At 49.0% G+C, this 19052-nt stretch overlaps 2 protein-coding genes across 3 annotated transcripts; one reads left to right on the top strand and one right to left on the bottom strand.

Annotated features, from left to right (window-relative positions):
• Positions 1–573: 573 nt before the first annotated feature.
• On the bottom strand, positions 574–1354 carry DUSP18 (dual specificity phosphatase 18). 2 transcript variants are annotated; one of them, XM_081801819.1, is made up of 2 exons: positions 1190–1354; positions 574–1079 (listed from the first exon to the last, which is right to left on the bottom strand). In XM_081801819.1, the coding sequence occupies exons 1-2, from the start codon at positions 1352–1354 to the stop codon at positions 891–893; spliced, it is 354 nt and encodes a 117-aa protein (XP_081657945.1). In that variant the 3' UTR covers positions 574–890. The 2 variants fall into 2 exon arrangements, with proteins under 2 accessions (XP_081657945.1, XP_006733576.1); XM_006733513.3 differs by having other exon boundaries at positions 574–1354.
• A 3091-nt stretch (positions 1355–4445) lies between these two features.
• Positions 4446–17810, top strand: C13H5orf52 (chromosome 13 C5orf52 homolog). Its single transcript, XM_081801820.1, has 3 exons — positions 4446–4838; positions 6916–7024; positions 10163–17810. The coding sequence occupies exons 1-3, from the start codon at positions 4618–4620 to the stop codon at positions 10358–10360; spliced, it is 528 nt and encodes a 175-aa protein (XP_081657946.1). The 5' UTR covers positions 4446–4617; the 3' UTR covers positions 10361–17810.
• Positions 17811–19052: the final 1242 nt, after the last annotated feature.

Genomic DNA, 19052 nt, shown 5'->3' with positions numbered 1-19052 from the left:
GACCTGTGAGAGGAACCTCTGAAGCCTGATATCAGGCCTGCTCTCCACATGTGCCCCTAAGAAGGAAACTCATGCCACCTTTCGTCAAGGCTGGCGGGGGGCTGCCAAGGGTTCTTTGAGACCTTGCCATTTACAAAGGCACTCAAAATCAAAAATATCTTTAAAAAATTTTATACTGTGGAATGCTTTCTTTGAAAACGATGCCATGTGTAAATCAAATCCAGAAAACCAGAGATGGGCCCCCGTGGGTCGAAGGTGGAAGCAGGGTTGGCCTGGGCCCCCAGGACTCCCGAGGCACCACCTGAAGGCCACTTACCTAGTGGGTCGGCGCACTTACTGTGAACAGCACAGGAGGTGCCATGATGCTTAAGGCTCTGGCTTCAGGTTTGAAAGAATTGAGTGGAACTGTGGCTGACTCATTCCTAGGTTAGTCGGTCTAGGGGAGGGCAGCAGGATTGCAGGCTTGCCAAACGCTTTAGGTGCTAGTCCATTTGACCTGGGCACTGGCCTCACTCTCCCCACTGGCCAGCAGCCATGACCTGTCACTTAGAAGGGTAGGAAATTTCTCTGTACCATTGTATAGTTAGTGAATTTAATCTTTGAAGATACGGATAATAAGGTTAAAAGCTACAGCACCTTTCCTTTTTCTCGGACCCTTATAAAAGGCATCATCTGTTTTTTCTGTATCAGCAAAAGTGGAACGTTTTAAGTTCAGATCTTGGTGGAGGGTCAACAGCAGATCTGCACCTCTGACCTGGGTGCGGGGGTGCGGGGGGTGCTGGCAGGCTCACAGTGGAATCATCAAATGGACCTCCTTCTCGTAGATGTCAGGGATCACTCCCATAGGGGAGCTGACCATGTGCACGGTATTCTTGCCAAACAGCTGGAATTCATAGTGGATGAGCTGCTCCCAAAAGCCATTGTTGGGTCGGATGATGGGCCGGCATGACTTGGTCCACGTGTGGGCGTCCAGCAGGGACATGGCATGGTACTTCATGAGGTAGGCCAGGCAGAGGGCAGCTGAGCGGCTCACGCCAGCAGCGCAGTGCAGCAGCGTGCGGCCCTGCTTCAGCTCTACGCTGTGGATGTGGTCAGCAATGGGGTCAAAGAAGTCACAGAGACGCGAGATGGGTGTGTCGGCCACAGGCACCTGTACGTACTGGATGTCCTCGTATAAGGTATTTACCACTTCCACCGACACGTTGATGACCGTGGTGATCTGGTTGCTGGAGAGCATGAGCTTGTTGTTGGCGGCCACCCCATTGCTGACATACAGGCTGCTGGTGATCTGTGAGAGGCCACTGACCGAGGGCTGCCGGAACTGAACCGGAAACGTACACGGGGGTGCTGTCATCAGGCCAGTGGGTCAGCGGCCAGTGAGGCACAAGGGCTACATCTTTCTGTTGGGCTGTGCCATGGAAAACTGCAAGGAGGAAGAGAATGCTTAGAGAGCAGGAGCCCAGCTGGGCCAGAGAGCCAACCCCAGGGGATTTCTGGGAAGTGGATGGGTGGGTCTATAACAGGATCCCCAGGGCGGTCCTCTGACCATCACAGCAGAACTACCCAGAGAACTTATCTCCAACTCTGGAAGTCAAGGCCTCCCTTGGGGGGGCTCCACATCTCTAGCTGGGCAGGCGGACTTGTGTCCATCAGCTGCGCCCTGGCCTCTCTGTCTAGGTTCACACAGCCACTTGCCCAGTCTTGCTTCTGTTCTGACTTTATGCTCAAATCATGAGACTCTGGAGCAGCGACATGAGGAGTCACTGGTGGTATAAGAGAGAGGAGGGTCTCAGCTTCCCCCCTCCAAGAAACCCTCTAAAGAGACAGGATGTGCCCCTGTGAAAGTGACATCAATTACAGAGTCCTACATCATTAACCAAGCTCCTGCAATTGGCCTCTAAGGAGGGCACCTAGGGAAGAAGGCAGCTGGAAGCTTCCTGGAGGCCAGGATGGGGGGCACTACAGCAGCTCCCAGAGAAGCAGAGGGGCCTCAGGTAGACAAGCTATACCAGCATGATGCTGTGCGCAGCAGGGTTGTGGCAAGCACCCCAGCGAGGGCCACGCCCCTGCTTTGTCCTAAGAAATCCCAGGTCCTTCACTCTCTCAGTCTTGCACAAAGCTGCAAAAATAGCACATTTTCACATGTTCCACTGAAACAGGAGTATTCGGATTTAGAGCACACTTCTCAAGGCCAAATGGCAGTTGTCATCAGGCAGAGACAAATGAGGAGCAGAGTTCTGTTCCCCTGCTTAATATATTTCACTGGCTGCCCACTGTCAGGATGAGATGGAGCCTTGACTGTCAAGGCCATTTGTGGTCTGGCTCCTGCCCATCTCTAGCCTCTTCTGCTCCATCCTGAAAGGCCTTGGCTAGGCTGAGCCATTGCAGTGCCATATGGATACCTGGTCCTCCCTGGCCCAGGGCCTTTGCCTTTGCTGTTCTCTTGGCCCAGAACCCTCTTTCCCTACAAGCCTATCAGATCCTGATCTGTTCCATTCAGCAGAGGACTTGGGATCTTAGCTAAGGGTCACTTCCTGAGGGAAACCCCTTGGAACCATACCCTTCCCCCAGGTTTAATCAAGTCCCTGCTCCAGGCTTTCTAAGCCCTATGTGATCTTCTTCCTACCACTTCCTAAAGATGTGGTTTTGTTTTGATTTGTCCGTGGTTCTACTGGGATTCACTGTAACTATCTTTACTCCTACTGTATCACCAATGCTAAGTTCTCTGTCCATATAAGTGTGCTTGATAAATATTTGTTGAATGAGGAATGGCTCCAACAGCCACAACTCTGTCATCTCAGAGATCTTCTGGAAAGGATGAGTTTTCTGGCCTTGTTTGTCTAGAATTTGGGGGCAGAACTTGGTGGAGGTGAGGGTGGTTCCTAAGTTGCTGGAGAGGAAGGACAAAGGCTACTTAGGAAATCCTGCCAGCCAATGCCCCAGAGTCAAATGCATCAGGCTCACCCCAGGAAGGCCAGATGGGGCTGTCTGTTCTAAAGGTCATGTGGGGGCAGAGAGAAAGCTCCCCAAAACTCAGTTGAAAGCCTAAATGCTAAGGGATGTTCCATCACCCAAACTGATGGATCCTTATCACCCGAAAACCCAGAGAAAAGTGAACTGAGGGTCTCCAAAATTAGTGCCCAGTGGGCAACAGGAATAGAGGAAACTGCTATTCATCACAGTGACAATGAGTGTGCAGAGAAGACTTCTCTTGATGGTGAGGGTAGGGATGGGAGGAGAGACTTTTTCATGCTAGTCAAGAGATATTTATCAGGCTTTGTATTAGGTGCTGGGGGTATTGAAATGTACAAGACAGTCATGGTCCCTTCTCTCACAGAGCTCAAAGTCTAGTGGGACAGACAGACATTAAATAGGCAATTATAGGCACAACAGGGCTGGAAAATAGGGATAACAATGCCTGTCTTATAAGGATCTTCTGAGGATGAAATGAGGTAACCCCAGGTAAAGTGTTTAACACGGAGCCTGACACAGAGTAAGCCCTCTATAAATGGTAACTATTCTTGCCGCTGTTAGGGACGGTGAAACGTAGGGCTTTATGGGAGTGAAGAATAAAGGGGTTTATTTCAGGCTCGGGGCGAGGGAGTTGCAAAGATCGCCTCAAGAAATGACACAAAGATCTGAAGAACATTTAGCGTGAGGGGGAGCGTGGTGGTGATTAGTTTCACCATTTTATGGCCTACAAAGCCTTAGGCTTCCTTCATCTGGTTCGGTCTTCAAGCCAACATAATAGGTGTCTGTAGTTAATATCTCCATTTTACACACGGAAAAGTGAAGTAGAGAGGAGAAAAGGACCTGCCTAGGGTCACGAAGCAAGGTCCGAAAGCTGGTCTTTCTGGTCTCATCACGTGTGGGAAAAGTCGGCAAACACCGGGGGCGTTCATTAATACTGGTTTATAAGCGTGGGACGAAGTCCACGGCTTGACAAGAGCAAAGAGCCACTTTCAGGGGTGAGCCTCCTAGGTTTTCTGGGGAGTTGACGTTGGAATGGGCTCCCTCGCCTCCTGGATGTTAAGAGCCCCCACAGTCTTACCTCTCTCCCGTGGGCGGGAGGGCAGGTTCGTTCAGGAAGCAATCGCGCCCGAAGCCTCGGGTGAGGGTCTCGGGGAGAGAGAAGATCCGTCACCATCCGGGAGCCACAATCCCCCGCTGCCCCGCGCTCTGGTTTCCATAGCAATGGTCCCTCCTCGCGGTGAGGAATCCGCAGCGCCGGGTCTTCGGAGAAACCCCGGGCTCGCTTCGGTTCCCTGGAGCTGCCCCGCCCGGCCCTACCCGGTTACCCGCCCCGCGATCACGCGGGGGCCACATGAATCCTAGCGGAGAGGTAGTGTCAGCTCAGCGCGCCGCAGCCCGCTCCATCTCGCCCGGCTCGTCTCCACGGCAACGCGGCGGGCTGCACCACGGCGGCCGCCGAGGGACAATCCTGCCGCGTCCTCAGCCTCCTAGACTCCGCGCATACGGCCCGCCCCAAGGTCCCACCTTCCGTCACGCGTCTCCCGGGCAACTCGCCTTGCTCTGCGCGCCGCGTCGGCGCAGGGATTCACTCGGCCTCCGCGCGCTCGCCCTCCTCTGCCTCCCGCTGCCGAGTCGTTCTGAAGCATGGTAGACTCGGCTGCCCAGCAGTCCAGGCCCTCGGTCACATGGGACCTGGGCTCACCATCGGTTTTTTCGGCCTCCCAGGCGACTACCAGTTCCGGCACCAACCGGACCCGGGCCTCCCCGCACGTTAGATTCGGCAGCCAACCCGAAATCCACGTAGGGACCCACCCGCAGATCTGCTTCCTGCGGCCGCGGACCGCGCAGCCGCTGGTGCTCTTCAGGTGCAGCCCGGATGCCCAGGGCTATTCTCAGACCCCCGCTCCTCCAGTGACCCTTGGGACCTCGGCCGTGGCTCTCCCAGAGCCCCGAGCCCGTCAAACCCCAAGAGAGCCTGGATTTCTCACAGATGCGAGCCCCACCCAGCTCCTTCCCAGGCCAGCACCTCGCATCCCCAGGAGCTCGGGAGTCCAAACGCCCTCAGCCTGGACTCCCAGGAGAAGCTGGAATTCCCATCTCCCACCTCCGTGTCTTCCGAATCTCCCCGGCTCTTTAGTCTCCCAGGCTTGAGATCGTATAGCCCCGGGGTCCCCAGCGCCCTTTGGGCCAGCCTTGAACTTCCTTAGAGCCTAGCGAGGCTCAGGTCCCTTCAGGCCTGACACCTCTCTCCTCAGCCTCTACGTTCCCCAGTAGTCCTGGGAAAGCCCCTCAGCTCAGCCCGAGCCGCACAGACCCCAACTTCCCCTCCCTCCCTTCCATTCCACAGCCCTGGCAGCATCCTCTAGGCTCCCACAGAGGCCTTGCGTTGGAAAACAATTTGGTTCAAAATGACCGTTTATTACTTGAAAGGGGATATTTACAGTCTCTGTTCCCCCCACCTTTTTAAACTTTTCCAGGAAATATTGGTAAATTTGGTACACCACTGAGTAGGCGAAGAGCGTTTTATGTGTCTAAATATTTTACGTTTTTTTTTTTTTAACAGGATATGGGAGACGTTTTTATGTGAGCATCTCCTTTTTTGTATGTCAGCCTTTTTATTTTCATGCCTTTGTTGTCAGAAGAATGTAAATGGGAGACTGGGAACATTTGTTTATACTAGTCTATAAATGTAAAAACATTCATAAAACCATAGTTCCAGACTGGCTGAAAATGAATTAGAAATTTTTTTTTAGTCCTTCAGAATGCTTTAACCTTTAAATATTGTCTTTTTTGTCCTATCAAAGTAGTGTACACTTATAGGAAAATCAGACAAGCAAGCAAAATGAATGGCCACAGACAATCACTGTTAACATTTTGGTGTATATTCTTCCAGATCCATTCATATATAAGTACTACAACATGGTGATTCAATTTTGGGGGGAAAAATTTATCACAAGAAATTTCACTATTGTGTTACCTACTCCCCCCACCCCCCCACCTAATACACTATGGATATCTGTTTTATTCATGACTGCATAGTATTTTATTGTATGGCCTAATTAGAATTTATTCCATTGCTTCTCTATTGTACACTTAATTTACAAATTTTAGGAAGAAAATATGAACAATTATTTTGAAATGGGCAAAAACATTTAGAGGTACATATTTGCAAAACCACTTCATAGTGTAAGTAAATTATCAAAAAGCAAAAACCTGGCATTATGCATTCTTGACCAATTCTTCATTTTGGCCAAATTTTTATCTCTAGTTTCACCTGGAGCACCTGGCTCCAGTCCATAACCCCCAACCACCAACCCCTCCCATCCCATCTTCTTCCTCTCATCTTAGGAAGTCTCCTCAAATCTTTTTCCACCACAAACTTCCCTCACTTTTCTAGACTTTTTCCAAACCCTCTTCCCTTAGAATTCCTTCTTCCCTTAGAAGTCCCCTGTTAACCAGCCTAACCGCCAGTCCTCTTTTTCCCTGCTTCCTCTGATCCCTCCCCCTGCCAATCTTTCTTAGACCTAGGCTTTGGAGCAAGTGCTCCCCACTTCACCCGCCTCAAATTCATCCCTCTGAACCCTACCCTACAACTTTTGCTCTTCTCTAAGACCCCCACCTCCCATCTCATCCTATTTTTTCTCCTTAAGATGGTTGCTTCTGAGGACAGTTTTGAGTCCTATTCACACTTTGGGCCTTTCCACATCTTTCTCAGGATGACTTTTCTTTTCAGCATCCAGAAAATACCCGTTTAGTGCACATTTTCTGCAAGAGGAAGCCTGGGCCTACTCCCTTGCTCCTCCGAAAATTATGGCAGCTGTGCCTCTCCTAAGAATCCTGGGGAAGCCTCAGTCACTCCCCTAGGACCCCATCAAATCAGTCCCTGTCCTAGCCCTGGCCCCAGCCATCTCACCCTGTGCCACTTTTCCCTCCCACTTCCAGCTTAATGAATTCCAGTGAAGCAGTGGCGAAAAAATTTTTACCCAAGAGCAACTTATCCCGGGTGATTATTCGTGACAATCTCAGTGCACAACGGATCTATGAGATGGAGGTAAAGTCATCAAAAGCTTTTGCATTAGAGGGTGTTAGTGGCTTGACCCATGTTCACTTCACCCTCACCAATAGCCTGGGTGGGGGTGGGGTGGGGGGGGGATCGCAGATTTTAGAGGTGATCAAGGTGCTCTAAAGCAAGTCTCATTTTACAGAGGAGGCAACTGAGATTCGGGGTTACTGGTTTGCCCCAGATGTCTCAGCTATTGCTGGGCCGAGGGAGCCAAGGAGAAGGATTCCATATTTTTTGGTTCTTGTGGCATTTTTCCCCCTCCAGTCATGTTATTTCTCTAGAGGATCCATGAATGGATTCCTACTGTCTCCTGTAGAAAGAAATCTTGGGTCTTGGAGTTTGAAATGGCATCAATACTCTTTGGTCTGTTTTTTCCTTTACCTGGAGGAGCACTGAGGCCCTTCCCCTTTCTGCTTATGGACAAGTAGGGTTGGACCTGCTTCCCCAAAATCCATAGAAGAAGGGGAGGGAAAACAGTGTTGTCACCACACAGACTCAATTTAATTCATTAAATGCATCATTAGGGGCTGCTTAGAATAGGCACTGTGTTGGGCACTAGGAAGAGGCTGGTGAACACGATGGACTGTGATAATGTATTCATTTCTTCAAGTGGAGCAGAAATCCCAGAGTTGAATTGCTGTCCCCTTCTTTTTTTTTTTTTTAAGATTTCATTTATTTATTTGACAGAGAGAGATAGCGAGAGCAGGAACACAAGCAGGGGAAGTGGGAGAGGGAGAAGCAGGCTTCCTGCTGAGCAGGGAGCCCGATGCGGGGCTCGATCCCAGGACCCTGGGATCATGACCGGAGCCGAAGGCAGACGCTTAACGACTGAGCCACCCAGGCGCCTGAATTGCTGTCCCCTTCTTGACTCTGTTGACTTCCCTCCATGTTCCAGGGCCAAATCTAGATGGGCCTATGAGATTCTGACATTAAAAAGAGTAGGAGAGGTTCAAGAGATGAAGCTAAATCCTCTTAAAGGCCAAAGAGACCAAAAGAAGAGCAGGGGTCTGGGTGTTTCTCTCTCTGCTAAACTTCAGCGGCACAGTGTAGTGGAAAGAGGGTGGACTTGGCAATGGACAAGCCAGCTTTTTGTGACCTCAGGGAATGACATTTCCTCCAGGACTCCCTTTTCTCATTTGTAAAATAGGATCTATTAGGATCCTCTCAGTTGCTGGTGACTCAAACTGAACTTGAACTAGTACAAGTAAAATAAAGAACAATCTGTTTACATAATCAAGGATGGGTAGGGCAGGGTCACCAATGTTTGGGATGAGAGGAGTCAGGGACTCCAGTACCATTGGATGTGTCTTCCACTTTACTTTTTCATCTCTTTTCTGTGTCTTTGTGCATGTTGGCATAATCATCAGGCTGGCTGTCCCTGGTGAGCATGGCCAAGGAAAGCCTGGCCCATAGCCTAGAAGGGAAATGGGGTGCTTCCACTGTTGCTCACATTAGACAAATCCTGGGGAAACTCCGGTTGGCCCAGGGTGTGTCACTGGCCCATCTTTGCCTTAGTCAGTGTGACCAGGTGGTGTGGGCTGTTTTGACTGGCCCAGGATGGGTTGGGGGCCAATTTCTATCACCAGCAGGGGGAGGGGATGTTCTATCTCTGGCAAGCAGGGTGAGGATCCGTGAGATGCTGTAACTGGAGACTCTCCTGAGGTGCTTTATATGTATCAGAGGGCTGTGCCACCCTCCAGACATCCAGAAGTTCTCCTTTTAAAGCTGTATTGAGCCCTTATGTGCTTTAGGTATTGAACATCCATTATGTATTATGTATTATTAATAGTTCAGGAAATTGAGGCTCAGAGAGACAGAGTAACTTCACTAAGGTCATCCAGTGCATCATCGTAGAGTTGTAAACCTGGGTCTGACTGGCATCTTCCCTTCAGGATGAAGACTGTCTTCTCCTTATTTGTAGACCTGGTGACTTGCTAAGGTCCCAGCTTGTAGGAGCTCAGTGGATGTGAGGCCTGAGTGGCAGCATGGAGGTGTTTCTGTCTCCCCCTCCACCCCGCCCCTTCCCCCAAAGTGCTCACGTGAAGAGAAGAGGCAGCTTTGGCTAGCCACTGGTTTCTCAGGACCTTGACAAGAACAGCTAAGACCTTGTGTCTTGGGAATCATCTGAGCACACTCTGAGAACACACCCACCCTCCCGCTTCATCCCTTGTTCCCAGGATCCACTTAGGTTCTTGGCTCATCCCTTGTTCCCCTTGCACAGTGATCATGGCAACACTGGCCTTAAATGGAGCTCTCCTTTGCCTACGTTGTGCTGGGTTTTGAGACACTGTCAGGGCTTAGAATCCCCAGGAGGGTTGGCAAAAATGTCAGCTCCCAGGATTACCCCCCACCTGGTTCTGTTTTCACATGCCCAACACTTCCCCATCCTCCAAAACCCAATCCCAATTTATAAGTCACCCCTCCATGAGGCTTTTCTTGGTATTTTCCTTCTTTGAGCTCCGTACTTCTTTGTAGGGATGTGTCACTCTCTGCTTCACTTAGAAACATTTGGGCATGTGCCCCAGCTTCCTGACGATGTTGTAGTCGCTCTGAAGACCTGCGGCTGATTTTTGTTAGTGTCCACTTCACAGCTAGCTGACTGGAATAAGCAAATGAGTGAGTAAGATAAAGGATGTGCCTTTCTAGGGCTTACAGTCTTGTTGGGGACAGGACAGAAATGATACGCTAGACAAAATAAGTAGAGGTCAGTGTGATGTAGGGGATGTCAGAGACAGTATGTGGGAAGCACTAAGTGAGTACTAGGGACAGGGTGATAGGATTTATGGAGGGGAAGGAACCGGATGCACCTTTTCTCCACCCTCCCCACCACACACCTCCTTCTGACCAGTTTTCCAATAGAGATGTTGAGGTCCAAATCAGGCTTCTGGGCTGCAGACTGTCAGAGGTACCATAGGGGTTATGTGGCTCAATGCCCACATTTTACAAATAGGGAGACTGAGGCTTACTATGAATCAATCTATTTAGGGATTATTGAGTCCAGCTGGCTCATTTTCCACCAACCCCCCCCACCCCCATCAGCAGCACAGATGTCTCACTTTCTGTGAAGTAGCTTCTTCATCCTAACATCAGCTCTGTTTTTTTGTTTGTTTGTTTGTTTGTTTTAAGATAAGAGCCTCAGACAGGACCAAGAGAAAGATGAGCCACTTATACGACCACCTGAAGAAAAAGTTCATGACAGACCAGCTCAGGAAGCTGGGGCGCTGGAGACGGGAATCCATGAACATCCAGCAGTACCTGGATAGCATCCGCGTGTACAAGGTCCACTTCAAACTCCAGCGTAACAGGAAAAGCCAGCCACCCTAGTCAAGGCGGAATAATCTGCCCCTGGGCCATGACGACACTAGGCTACAGGCGGAGGAGAGGCAGAAGCTAGCCCTCCCACACCATCGTAGAACAACAATAAACTGAGACCAGCAGACAGCGGAGCACAAAAGCTCTCAGCAACTGTGATATTCCTTGCCCTGCCCCACCATCCTGTCTGTTCTGGTGAAGGTGATCCTGATGGACCCGTAGCTGCCTGATTGGGAGGAGGCTGAATCAAGCCGGTTTATGGTTAAGGCCAAGATCCACCTTTGGTACCCACCTGTCTGAAGTGAAATGCGAGGCCAAGTGTCCTGGGACAGTGAGTGGTACCTTAGATGGGAAGGATTCAGTAGTGCCACTGTCTAGTGGTGAGGGGGTCAAGGTGAGGCATGGGACAGACCTAGGTGAAGCGCCATATCTGCCACCCACCAGCTGTGTGAGTCTGTAACCTCTCTGAGCCTCTGGTTCCTTATCCGAAAGAATGGGGTGGTAGTGAGGGAACCTGCCTCCAAGAACTGGTGTGAGGATGTGGAATGCTTGGCGCAGGGCCCATCATTGCTGATGGCTCTTATCATGATGGCTCCCTGACGGCTTCCGGCCTTGCCAGTCTCCAGTCCCTGGCCTTGCCTGCTGTCCTGACTATACCCTGACAGTCCCCACATTGTACCTTTACATGCACAGGCCCCTCATCCAGAATACCCCTTCAGCGCCCCCAGGGTTCTCTCTTCATCCTCCAGAGCTTATCTCAATGTCATTTTCTACAAAACTTTTCTGACCTCTTTCTGCTTCCTGCCTGCCCTTCCCCCCCCACCCCCTTTGTCACATGGGTTTCCTCTACCCTCCGAACTTGGATTACCCAAGGTGGCTTAATTCTGCCTTGTGTGGTAGCTATTTGGGCATTTGTCCTAACCCCTGATTAGATGGTCCAGTCTTTGAGAGCAGGGACCAAGGATCCTCCAAGATCCAGTCCAGGCCTCTCCCATGACACTTCCCCCGACCTGGCACCAGTAGAAAAGGCCACTCCTTCCAGTGCCCACACCTCTGTCTGCACTGAGCGTGTGGTTGGCCATTTCTTGTTTGCTCACCGTCTCCCTGACCAGATTGTGAACGTCTTAATGGTGGAGATGCTGACTTACTCATCTGTAACCACAATGCCTAGTAAACGCCTAGTCGTCACTCAGTGTTTTCTGACTAAATGACTATTCCTCTTTGTAGTATAGCTTTAGCAGTGCACAGAGCAAGGGCCTAGTATATATGTTTTTTAAGTTAACCAAGTCCCCTCTTTTTACAGATGAGGAAACTGAGTCACCAGAGAGGTGACTTGATTTGCCTAGGGTCCTGCAGCAAGTTAATGGCAGAGAACCAGAAGCAGGTTTCCTGTCTGCCATGGAGTGGTCATTCTGCATCACAGCACCTGCTAGGTAAGGACATCAGTCCTCTTGGTGGCTTTTGGAAGTCTTCCCCAGGAAGTCCTCCTTACTTGTCCTCATCCTCATCCTCATCACGTCCCTCTCCAGGCTTAGTGCCTGGTCGCAGGCCTTCCTCTGAACGGAATATCCAGGAGCCTGATCTGGTTCATGATGTTTTTCTTTTCCTCCTTTATGGTCTTCCCTTGAGAACTAGAGCGTGCTACTTTTTAGTGGGGATGAAAACAGTCTTTTTTCCAAGCTCTTATCTGTTTTCTTGGCTGATCACGACTGTTTAGAATAATTGATTTTAAATATTTAGAGTTTATCACACAAGAAATATGACCACGTCTGCCAAAAACCTTTTAGATCAACCTCTGCTAGCACTTTGGTGTCTTTCCTTTATTTGGTGTGTTTGTTTCCTTTCAACAAATATTTTTCCTTGGCCATCAGCAGTGTGCCTGGAAAGGGGAAAGGCTTTGGGGATCTTGGAGTCTTCAGAGGGCCCACAGAGCAGCCCCAGCCCCTCTTTCTCTAAGCTGTCCCCAGGGTCTCCCTACCTCCAGGATCTTGCTTAATGCAGCCTCCCTGAGCCTGACTCCAGTCTAGCCTCCAGCCACATGCACCCTCCTGGATGGCTGGCCTTGGCTGAGAGTCTTTGTATCCTCATGCTGTGGCCCAAAGGACTGCAGGATTCCCTGGGAGTGAGATGTCAACCTAACGAGTCAATTTTATAAGTCACTAACTCACCTCTAATTGTGTGGACTCAGTCTTCCCATTTTTGTTTTAAAAACCAGGGGATGTTGCATTTAAGCAGGGGACAAGCAGTGATGGAATTCTGGAGAGGCCACTTAATTTTTGGGAAGGAAAAAGATTAAAGGGAAGAAAAATCAGCAAGGGAAGAATGGAGGGGTGTTGGATGGGAAGATATTGTTCGAGAAACAGAATCTTGAAGCTAAGGAGAGGTTTATAGAGTCTTTAGTTCAGTGGCCACACATACACATGTGCTCATGTGCACAACTCTCAGTTCAAATGAAATCTCACCTGGAAGCCCATTCCAGTAGTCAAGACTATCGCCATATTAACATTTATTCAGCACTCCTGTGCCGGGCACAAGGCTCAGCTCTTTTCAAACATGATTCATTGAATCCTCCCAACAACAAAGTAAGTAATTTTATTAGCCCCCTTTTGTAGGTGAGAAATCAAGGCTCAGAGAGTAAGAATTCCACCTAAGGTTGGGCAGCTAGTAAGTGACAAAGGCCACCCTATGCCTGTCTCACTCTGGAGACCATCTCCTAACCATCATGTGTTAAGTTCCCCATCTTTATTATTCTAGTTGGAAGTGGAGGGCCTGGGACCTAGAGCCTTCTGGAGCATGATTTCGCAGATGGTGTTGCAAGGGCCTCAGCTGTAATGTCAGCTGGGCTAAAACCCAAGTCTCCCTTCTACCAGGTGGCTAAGAAGACCTTGCCGTGATCCTGGGTTGGATATAGGCTGTTGAGGGAGAGTTAGGCTGGGTTAGAGAGATCTAGATGATGGGGATGAAGTCGGGCACAGGAGTCCCTCCTACTGCCCATTGGCTGTGAAAAGATGTTCCCAGTGTCACCCTCAGGGAATCTCGTGGAATATCCTTTGTGTCTGAAGAACTATGCTGAGGGCAGGGGACAGATGAATGATACTCTTTTTAAAAGAATTTTAAATTCAATTAATTAACATATAATGTATTATTCGTTTCAGAGGTAGAGGTCAGTGATTCATCAGTCTTATATAACACCCAGTGCTCATTACATCACGTGTCCTCCTTAATGTCTATCACCCAATTGCCGCATCCTCCCACCCACCTCCCCTCCAGCAACCCTCAGTTTGTTTCCTATGATTAAGAGTCTCTTGTGGTTTTTCTCCCTCTCTGATATCATCTGGTTTTATTTTTTCCTCTCCTCCCCTATGATCCTCTGTTTTGCTTCTTACATTCCACATATGAGTGAGATCATGTGATAATTTTCATTCTCTGATTGACTTATTTTACTTAGCACAATATCCTCTAGTTCCATCTACATCGTTGCAAATGGCAAGATTTCATATATATTTTTGTTGATGGTTGAGTAGTTTCCATTGTGTATATATACCACATCTTCTTTATCCATTAGATGAATGATACTCCCTTTTAAAGGGATCAAGTCTGCTTGAGAATACCTTTAATTCTTGCTGAAAATACATTTCATTCCCTCCTCCTCTATCACCACATGCTTTAGAGTACTTGGAAAAACCTCCCAGGGTAGAAAACTTGCTGGGGGCACAGTGGACCTTGTTTTCCTTCCCTCTGCAGAATTTTTCCACGACCTGGAACAGAAGGAGGGAAGTTCTATTTACCGAGCACCTGTTATATGCAAGGCATTTCCTATCTTACCTCATTCAGTCCTTACAACGCTTGTCAGGTATTATGCCCATCTTACAGGTGAGAAAACCAAGGCACAGAGAGGCTAAGGAACTTGCTCAGAGTCAGTAGGTTTGAGCCAGGCTGCGAGATGCATAGGGCATACTCTTTCCATATCATCCAGTCACTCTGGTGATCCTCAGCCCCTTTGTGAGCACCAAACTCGATTTCCGCCATTGTTGGCAGCAGAAACAGCTCTGTGAGGGATACCCGTGCTGTGGGCCTATTCATGGCCCTGGCCCCTGACTCTCCTCCACAGAGGTCAGTGACGTGGCAGGGAGGAAGTCTTGGATGATTACTCATTCTCCTCATGGAAGGTCCCAGCTCCAGACTGTCAGGGGCAGTGGCTTTGAAACCCCAGCAGGAGAGTGTGGAGTAGGCTGCCAAGGGGCTAGGCAGCTGGAATTCTAGCCACAGCTTGTCAGGGAGCAGGGGAGGCATCTGGCTACTCCAGCTGCAGTGAAGAGGAAACGCAGAGTTCTTACATATCCATCCCATTAGTCCGTCTGTCCATCCATCCATCCATCCATCTGTCCGTCCACTCAACTCTCCATGTGGCCCTTCAGCACACAATCAGAACACAAAGGTGGAGGAACTAGTTTTCTTGTCTGCTGTGATCCTCTCAGTTTTCCTGATCAGTGTGAGGACATGGGGTGACCTGCTCACTGGGAGTGCCTCTGCTTGGATTCACTCTGACTTTGGGCAAGTCACCTCTCCACTCTGAAAGTTTGTGGGGCTGAAAAAACCTTAGAGTTGCCTTGTGCAGGTCACTTGTGCAGGTAAGGAATTCATGGTGGATTTGGGACTGGATCGCAGGATGGTGCCACTCATTTGTAAAGTGGGAGTGGGAATCCTGTCTCTCCTTGCCACCTGGGATTTTAGGGAGGAGCCCCCGGGGTAAAAGGTGGGAAAGCGCTTTGAGGCCAGAAAGTCCCAGAGGAGCACCTGGGGCCCTGGCGGCTGGGCCAGGACAGATCCCACAGTGACCACAAGGGGTCAGCAGACACTTGTGCGCTCAGCTAGGATCTGCTGGAAGGCACAGGCTTGTGTGCTGGGGTCTGGAAGGGAGGCCAAGTCATTTCATTCCTGGAGACCCATAACACAAAGAGGTGGGGGCATAGCTCAGTCCAGCCCCTTGTGGAATCGAGAAGTGTTACTCTGGGTGTGACAGTACAGAGCCTGGTCCAGCTGCTGACTTTGGAACTCTGCCGGGCTCAGAGAGCTGAGGGGGCAGAGCCAAGAGCAGGCCTGGGACTCCCCACCTCCCCAAGTAACCTTTCTTTGGGCTTTAGCTTTCCCACCTGCAACCTGGTGGCTGATCTCTGCACTTCCTTCCAGTTCTCAGATCCTGAGATGTGGCAAAGGGCTTTGCACACATCATGCTCCATAAATACCTGCACTTGAATGGATGGGAGAGACTCCTGCTCTGAGCAAAGCCAGGCTTATACAAAATAATAATTCAGGGTGAGTTTTGCTTTACTAATGTATTTATCACTTGGCAGAATGATTCCTGATGAGATCATTTTAGCCAGTTGGCTCCTCTGGGAGCACTTTCAGGGTTCTGTCACCAAGTCACTCTCAGCTTCTGGAATGACCCCCACTGAGAAGCTTTGTGTGCCAGTCTTTCTCAGTTCTTCCTGTGGCTCACCAACATTCACTTTCCGCTTCATTCAGGGTGTGTTTCTCGAGCTCCTTGTATGGCACTCTCGTAAGTGCTGGAACAAAACGGACTCAAATTCCCTGCCCACATGGAGCTTACATTTGAACAGTCCCTAGGGGGAAAAATGAATCAGATGAAAACCCTGGCTGTTGGTGGCTGGTGCCTCCTTTGGGTTCTACAGGGAGAACTGTTTGGGCTACATTGCCCTGTTCAATCCATTGGCCACTGGAAATGCTGCCCACAAGCCTGGAAGGCTGCATGTGTCCTCATTCCTCGCTGCTGCAGAAAGGTCTCGTTCATCTGATGTATGTGGGCTCTATAGTTAGATGACTCTAAATCAGAATCTCAGCTCTATCTCTCAGGAGAAAGTTATTTTACACCCCCACCCACCCTTGGAGCTTCAGTTCCTCATCTGAAAATGGGAATAATTGTGGTACCTACCTTATAGACTTGTTCTGAGAACTCAGTGAGCTAATGCTCACATCAGGAACCTGGTATGAGGCCTGGCCCCTCATAGCGTAAATGTGAAGGGGGTTGTGGTGTAATTGTAATTGTTGTGATGTACTTGGAGCTGACATGTAAACCTTGAGAGGCACCCTGGTGCAGGAGAGTGAGCCCCTCAATTTGCTCTGAGACCCTGGGCAGCATACATCCCATCTCTGGGCTTTGCTGGACTTCTCTCTTCCTTCAGATTTCAGTTAATCCCTCAGGAGGAAGAAGTTGGACTGAGATACATCCATAACCCATTAGTCAGTGAGTGCCTGGTGGGAATGGGGTCATGGAGCAGTGGTCAGTCACTGGGACCCCAGCCAAACCTTCCTCTGGTAGTTCTACAGGGCTGAGTACACGGGCTCTGCAGGATGAAATGGTCACAGGGAAAAATGGTTCCTTCGCTTTGTTCAAAAGGCAAATTAGAGGACTGGGAGCACCTGATCCTGTGGAATCTAGCTTTCCAAACTTATTTCCTGTACTTCTTCCCACAAGCCAAACCTCATGAATTCTCTCTCTTCTCCAAAGAGGCCTCTTGATTTTCTACTTGCAACCTTTGATCCTACTGTTTACCCTGTGAGGAATACAGCCCTCCCTCCTCTCCATTTGAAATTCAGCTCAGACCCTTTAAGGGCCTGGTTTCTGGTCCACCTTCATGAAGCCCGCCCTGATGTGAGCTCTCTCTTCCTGGACTAGATGCACCCCATCCGTCTTTCATACCTGGTGTTATCATCGTTCACCATATTCCTTCATTCTCTAATGGGACTGGGAGCTCCTACCAGGCAGTTGCTGGACAAAGGGAGGTTTGGCTCCCCCTTTCTTTGGGAAATTTGCATCATGTACCACCAACCATATTCTCTGGAACTCCTGGGTCATTTCCAAGATGTTTTCTATGTTCTTTTTCCTTCTACTGCTTCAGAGATTCTGTGTGCTCTGTCACTGAGGAATCATTGACTATCCAGAAAGATTTTCAAACACAACCTAGGATTTCTATCACTCTAAGCAGAGGGCAAAACAGAGGCTGCTAACCAATAGTCCTCCTGGGGTTGACAGTGCGGGTGTTGAGTTGGTCAACACCATGTTTTCCATGGTCTTGAGGTTAAGCATTTTGGGGGGGGGAGAGGTTATGCAAGGTCTGATTAGCAACAGCTTTTACCAGGACTATTGACCTAAAGCCAAGTGCACTTACCTTCCTAGCCCCTGAAGGCATTTGAGTTTGTGATCACCCCAAAGTGTGAGAACATGGGTTCCTTTAAAATATTTAACTAGTTTCTACACTTTAAACTTGCACTTTATACAAAAGTGAAATGTACAGTGTATATAACAAAATGGGAACTCCCCTCTTGCTCCTCTCTGGGACCACCAAGTTCACAGTTTCTATGCATCTTTCTAGAAATGTTCTAAGATCACAGGTCCTTAAGATGAAGTTCATGGTCTTCATAAATTATACGTAAAATTTTAGATGTAAATGCTGATTTGTATATTCTGTAGGTTCCATCATCATCTTATGGGGGTCCACGATACCCGTCCCCCCACTCCCCACACACGTTAAGAACCACTGACTTTGAGACTTCAAGTTCAGGATGTTCGACTAACACCCATGTTGGCCTCTCATCTTTCTTGAGACCCCATTGAAATAGAAGTATAGAAAATTCAAAAAGTACTAAACACTCAACAGCAAAGAGAACTAGAAGGAAGACTTATGCCACAAATATACCTTGAATTCCTACTATATGCCAAGTCTTCTTCTAGGCCCTGATGGTAGAGCAGTGAAAGGAATCTGACAAAAATTCCTGCCATCCTGGAGCTTACATTCTAATAAGAGGAGACAGAAATAAACCAAATAAATCATTTAGAAGGTGAAAAATTCTGTGGGAGAAAAAGAAAACAGCTGTGGGTGCTTGGGAAGGCCATGTTGGGGGGTGGTTAAAGAAAGATGGATCACTGGTGAATGAGAGATTTCAACAAGTGCTTGGAATATGGCAGAAGATGAGAGCTCTTGATGAATGAAACAGGTGGAAGGAGCAGCCAAGAACATTCTCTTAGCCAACTAAGGAGGAGGTGGAGTCAGTTGGCTTGAAAGAACCCAGGGAGGGCTTTGGGCTCAAAGTCAAAAGGTTATAGAAGAAGGGAGGAGGGAGGAAAGAGAATGAAAATAGGGGATTTTATTCCTTAAGCTAGTTAGTAAGCTCATGGGTGTCGCTTGTATTGTTATTTGTAGGCCTACACATATTTTTACAATATTCTTTTGTATCTACTTAGTATATAATAAACTCACACACAACCTGGGGCAGATGGGCCTGTGGGGTGGTGGATACCTGCTCCAACCCACTGTCCTACCCTTCTCTACACTCAAGTTTCCAAAGTGCAGGTAACGTTTCTCCCAGGCAGAAAACAGTATAGCTTTTCTCTTAAGAAATTGAATTCAATATCTCAGGTCAGCTAGAGTTTGCAGTGTGGATGTTGGTACCACAGAATGGAGGCCTCCTGACTCTGCTATTTATGATTCTGCTCCACACTGGGCTTCTAGCCAGGTATTCTCATTTAGCGAAAGGACCAGAGGTAAGCCAGACCTAATTGTGTAATAGCAGAAGAAACCTACATCAACTCATTTTTACAAGGTACTCACTAATGGGCATACAGCCAGAAAGCGGCCAACCTGGGATCTGAACAGAGGCCTTCCTTCCAAACTTGTGCCCTTAG

This window comes from Leptonychotes weddellii, chromosome 13 (genome assembly GCF_054177405.1).
Source record: "Leptonychotes weddellii isolate Sample4059 chromosome 13, ASM5417740v2, whole genome shotgun sequence".
Classification (NCBI taxonomy): Eukaryota; Metazoa; Chordata; class Mammalia; order Carnivora; family Phocidae; genus Leptonychotes; species Leptonychotes weddellii.
Note: the sequence above shows the minus strand (reverse complement) of the source record. Positions and strands in the feature narration are given on the sequence as shown.